General features: G+C 42.1%; 1 protein-coding gene across 1 annotated transcript in view; it reads left to right on the top strand.

The window, feature by feature from the left end:
* Nucleotides 1-237: 237 nt before the first annotated feature.
* The window catches only part of Gpm6a (glycoprotein M6A), a 235,353-nt gene continuing 229,590 nt past the window's right edge, over nucleotides 238-6,000 (top strand). The window contains exon 1 of the mRNA XM_013026335.1: nucleotides 238-343. Within this exon, the coding sequence (XP_012881789.1) occupies nucleotides 340-343 (4 nt within the window). The 5' untranslated portion in view covers nucleotides 238-339. The remainder of the gene's footprint in view (nucleotides 344-6,000) is intronic.

Below are 6,000 nucleotides of genomic sequence, written 5' to 3'. Positions count from 1 at the left end.
ACAATGTTTGTGCTGGTGTGTGTGTGTGTGTGTGTGTGAAGTGTACTTAATGTAGCTAGAAGCAAGATTGTATGTGGCGCATCTGAAAGTTGCCCTGACGGGGGCTTCTGGGAACTACAGTGTGGCCAAGAGAAAGAACAGGTCTCAACCAGAGGAAGCAGGTGGAAAGTGGGAGGGGTCTGCGCGCTCAGAGAGTTTCAGGCGCCTCCACTGGGAGGGGCGGGGCTGTCACTGGCTCGGAGTCCTAGGAGTCCAGAGCAGCCCTGAGAACTTGGCCCTGCGCAGCGCCTGGTCCCCCGCACTCCTCTGGGAACCTCAGGAGAAGGAAGATCTTTGGTCATGGGTGAGTGCAGGGGCGGGAGCGGGACCAGCCCCCCCCCGTCCCCCCATGCTGAGGTGTGGTAGAAACGCTTGAAATCCTCAGGTGCATCCCCCACCCCGTCCTGCCTTTCCCCCTCCAGGAGCAGCTGAGAGTCTGTCTGGTCTCTGACTTTTCCTGCATCCAGAAAGCGGGGGCAGGGGCCAGGCAATCTCCCATGGGCCAGGGAGGGCGCCTGAGGGGGTCCCGAATCCCGTGCGGGCGTCGGTGGTCCAGGAGTCTAAAGACAAGAACGGGAGGGCGAGTTCCGGGGAGATGGGAGATCGCGTCCCCACGCGTTCAGTGCGGGGTTCTGGCAAGTGGAGAAAGGGGGACAAGCAATGGCAACTTTGGTTTTTTAAAAAAAACAACCCACAAACTTCCAGTTCGCACAGGTTTGGGGTAGAGGAAGGCGCTGGGTCGGAGCGAACTTGGGGGACAATTCCTGGAGCTGGTGTACCCCGAGTGCCTATTGGCACAGGGGGCTTTGAAGCTTGAAGCTGAAGGCTGATTCTTCCTAGATTTGAACTGGGTAAACACGCACACACACACACACGCGCACACTCACACACGGGCATGCACACACGCACACACATACACGCACACACACACGCGCACACACGCGCATGCACACACGCACACACACGCACACGCGCACACACATACACGCACACACGCGCGCGCACACACACGCACACACGCATACACACACACACACACACACACACACGGTGTGAAGGGACCTTGGTAGGGCTGAGCGCAGGGGTACTGAGGTCCGGATTTTCTGCAGGGTCCGCGGTCGTTTAGCGGCGGCGCCTGGAAACGTCCCAGGAAAGCGTGTGTGTGTTACACACAGTGTGTGTGTGTGTGTGTGATCACGGTAGGTGTGGAAAATTAGGTGTGGACGGTGGAAATCCAAAGCCGGCAGGAAAGACTGGCTATCTGGTGTGAAAAGTTGGCACAGCGCTGCGGGAAGCGATGTACCGCGCTTGGGATTCCTTTTATTTTGTGTTTTGGGTTTGGTGTTTGTCCAGCGAACGAGTAAAGTAATAGCGCGGTAACGCTGCGTTTCCATGGAGACTGATTAGTGACCCGCCCGCCGCGGGGGGTTTACTATTCACCGGCCAGACGACTCGCCCCTTCCGGTCCAAGGCCCCGCGCGCCCCTCCCCCGCCGTCCCTTGTCCTTTGTTGTCAGGGATTTCATCCAGAGTAAAGAGGCCTTGGGGACGGACATGCCCGGTTGAAATTCCAACATTCCCACAGACTCCAAGGGTTAGGGAGATGCCTGGACTACTAATCGGTGGCGTTTAGAGACAGTGCCAATTTAGAAGAAAGGAAAAAAAGAAAGAGAGAGAAGGCTGGGGACTTTTTTTTTTTTTGCCTATGAATGTTAACTGTGATCAAGACATTTATATTTTCTTCTTCCTTGGCCCTGGGAGAGTCTTAAGAAAGATTCCCCCCGCCCCCCACGCCTTTCTAGGAGCATTTGAATAAAACTGCATTGGAAATGATCTCCAGAATGGATTGTCTTGGAATGTTTTCTGACAGGGGAGTGATATTATTGGGTTAGAAAAGCAAAAGCAAACAGTTTTCAAAGGTTGAAAGAATAAACTTCAACTTCTCATTCCCCGCCCCTTTTTCTCTTTCTTTATTGTTTTATATATGGTTATATCAACACTTGCTAGAATGACACCTGAAGAATCACAGTTTTCCGAATGAGAAAGCCAAAATAATTACTTTATGACTTTATCTTTATCCAAGCATTGAAATGCTATTTGGATCTAACCTAATGAAGTGCTTCAAACACCAATTGTCCTTAAAAACTTAAACTTGAGTGGACTAGCTACAATTTTGAGGTTCATTGGTCCTCTCATTTGCATTTCTAAACTGTAACGAAGAGTTAGTTGTTCCTGAATTTTACCTCAGTGTTCTTGAATGAGTTACCCATCCTAAATTATAGACAGGGTGTGGAGTTAACAACTGAGTTGGTAAAATAATCTGGAGTTAAAATAATCTTTCTATAATCTAAGAGAATCTGAAACTTGTCCATTCTTTCTTCTGCCACGAATGGATTATATCTTTTTCCTACTGTACTTAAAGTCTCCAACAACTCAATTACTAGTGGGAAGCAGTTACCTAGTAGGAGACAGTGAATAGAGGAATAAATAAAAAACAAAAACAAAAAAAACACAGGCTATAACTGTAACCACTCTGTACATCACCTTTACGATAAAATTTTGAAAAGAAAACAGGACTGGGAATGTGGTTTAGTGGTAGAATGCTTGCCCTGCATGCATGAAGCCCTGGGTTCGATTTGTCAGTACCACATAAACAGAAAAAGCTGGAAGTGGTGCTGTGGCTCAAGTGGTAGAGTGCTAGCCTTGAGCAAAAGAAGCTCAGTGACAGTGCCAGGCCCTGACTTCAAGCCCCAGGACTGGCAAAACAAACAAACCAAAAAAACTCCAGAGGCCAGAAAGTTTGTGTGTGTGTGTGTTTGTTTTTGTTTTTAAAGGAAAAATACTAACAGTAAAGAGTGACCGTGTGCAGCCAGGAAGCAGGGCAGAAATAGTCAGAGAAGCAGTTCAGAACAGAAGTAGAGATACTATATAGATGGTAAGTGAGTGGAGGATGAAGGAAAGCAGGGGAAAATATTTCCAGAAGATAGAAAATATTGGTCATTAAAGTCATATTTCTCTTCTTCTTTTTAATTACTTGTGAAAAATAACTACGTGATGTAGTGTGATTTTTAGTAGTGGTTGTAGCAATTAAAAATTTGGGTATAGGTTGCTAGGATAAGAACGCAAGCAGTTTAGGATAAAGGTGAACTAAGCCAACAAGCTGGATGCATTTTTCCCCGGGTATCATGATGACTAAAAAAATGATCATTTAAAGGGGAGAAAAAGGCAACAAGGGCTGCCTGTAGCATTTAATCAATCTTGTTTGTTTCAGCAGTCCCTATTCTAGCATTGTGGAAGCAGGAGAGTAATTGGCTAATCAAATATTCTGAATTATTTATTATCATATATATTATGCACAAGGCTAATTCTTTGAAATAAAGTTATTTGCAAAATGGGCAAGTTGGGATTTGGACACCTCTTACCTTTTCCTTTATTCCATTCCTTTCTTGGATGATGCACTTGACCTGTGTACGTAGGCAGAGTTTTCCTTTGCTCCAAAATTCTCCTCTCAAGAAAGATTCAAAAAGTATTCCACACTAAAAATGAGTATTTACATTTTGGCTCAAGATTGATGTTAACCAGCAAGTTCTCAGTTGTAGAATTTCAGGGTTCAGTGGAAAGGTAATGGTCAGGAGTATTTGAATTTTGTTTCCTAAACATAGTAGCATTATTAACATTTGCCCTGCTTAAAAATAATGTTGCATATGATTTAGTTTGATAGATATTATTACAAGAACTTTAATAAAAAGTGGTACTGAACTTGATTTGGAAGGATATGAAGAATTGCAAGGGAAGAGATGCTCTAGATAGATTCTTCAAATCAAGAGGAGGTAAGTTCTGGGGAGCAGGGTGTACGGGTGGATTTCCAAGGCAGCCAGATGAACTTGGTGTTTACACAGAAATAGAGAGTATACAAGGTAGTGTGATTAATGTGGAGGATAAAGGACCCTGATGTTAAGGAATAAAGTTAACCTGGAATGATATAGTATGTGTTGAGGCCAGTGGGGGTAATAGTCAATATGCAGCGCAGAGAACTGAGGGGAAAATATGCTCTGGAAAGCTGAGACTTAAGGAAGAGGGTGGATGAAATCCATTCTCTGGAGATTACTATTAAGAACTTAGTTTCTGTTAATGTTCTAAAACATGAACCGGATGATTTGTTTTCTGGATATTTTAAACAGTTGATTCATTTTATTTTTGAAGTGTCAGTTAGGAACTTACGGTTAGAGGTCTAAACAAAAAGGTTTATTATGTTGGAGATGCATTTTAAAATACACTTAAATAGGCACAGGAATAAGAAGGAAAACAAAGATTGGAAAGTTGCCAATCTTCAGGGTAAGTAAACCCATGTGATTATTTGCCAGTTTGAAATTAAGAGTACAAGAAATACTGGATGAGGGAAAATGAAAGAAACCATTTACTGTGTTTGGAAGACAAGAACACCAACTGCACAATAGGTACTAAGTGATCTATAACTAGAATGGTGGGATGTAACTTTTGCTTTGTTTGAAGGCAAAGCTCACTACGTAGCATAGGCTGGCCTGTTATACTCCATCCTCATCCTCCTGATAGTGGGTGCCATCACAAATGGCCGAGATGTGACAGATTAAACATGCAGAGTTAGGTTTTAGGATTCCATATGTTTTGAGGAAAGAAAAAAAATAGGAATGAATGGCTGTCACTAAATTTCAGTAAAATGGAGTAGATTGAGAATCTATTAAATTGTTTATAAGTTCATGCAAAAAGTACAGATACACAACCTTGTATCGAGCTCGTACTTTTGTTTTAGTAAAGACATGATGTCCTAGAAGTAATAATGAACAAAAAGCAAAGAAACATTTTGTAAAGTTGGAGGGGCGAAGATAGATAATTTCTTATGTTTTTGGGGTGAGTCTTGTAAAATGTTAAGATCTTGTTTCTCTTTAGTTTGGTGGGGGTATCTAAATTTATGAATGCAGATTTAGATTCAGTAATATTCAGAAGAACAACATGTAGAAAGATAAGGTTGAAACAAAAAAAGAAAGATAAGGTTGAAGTATCTTCCTTGAGAAAATTAAGATTTTTATCATTTTAAACTACTTGGTAATACTTTAGAAGGATCATTTGTATGTTATTTCCCCTAGATAAGTATAAAGATATGATAATATTGTGAATCAGAATTAAAAATGAATGGTTATCTCTCACAGCATAAATAATTATCCACAAATAATTAGATTAAAATAGTTAATCATCTCACAGAATTCTGTGGTCTCATGCTGTTGTAGTCCAATATTAGCTGGGGATTCAGCCATCTAAAGACCTGATTGAATTGATCATCTAAAGTAAGTAACATGAATAGTTGGCCATTGATGCTGTTAACAAAACAGCCAGGAATGGTTCTGGATTCATCTGGTAGTCCGCAAAACAATGACTGGGGTCGGAAAAGCAATACCCTCAAAGTAAATGTTTTACAAAACCTGAGCAGAAGCTGCAAGACTTCTCAGAATCAAGCCTCAAGAAAATATTCCAAGACACCTCTTCTTGTGATCTGTTGCCAGGAAAGCCATCCAGAGCATTAAGATCCAAGAGTAGAGAGATTAAGTGTGTTCTCCTGTTGTCAGGAACAGCCTGGTTCAGTGAGGAAATCAGAAGCTGAAGGTTACTCATCGTTCCTAGAAGAGCTGTGTTATCAGTGTGCTTCACATTACAACTGAAAACTGAGCATTCATTTTCCAGAGTGTACGCTAAATCATTGAACCTTGAATTCATTCATTCCGTTCCTGCCTGGGTGGAAATGTGTAGGTACCATGATGAGACATGCTCTACTCAAAACATGTCAGCAAAATCAGGCAACCTTTGTTTCTATTTTTTAAGTTAAAATTTAAATGTGTAAGCCTATTGGAAATTGAGTATTTTATTCAGAATGAGCTGTGTCATAAACTAGAATGTAGGTCAATTAACAAAAGTTTTTTTTTTTTTTTTG

Source organism: Dipodomys ordii, unplaced genomic scaffold (assembly GCF_000151885.1).
Source record: "Dipodomys ordii isolate 6190 unplaced genomic scaffold, Dord_2.0 Scaffold4, whole genome shotgun sequence".
In the NCBI taxonomy this organism is placed as follows: domain Eukaryota; kingdom Metazoa; phylum Chordata; class Mammalia; order Rodentia; family Heteromyidae; genus Dipodomys; species Dipodomys ordii.
The sequence above is the reverse complement of the archived record's forward strand: the minus strand, read 5'-3'. Positions and strand labels throughout refer to the sequence as shown.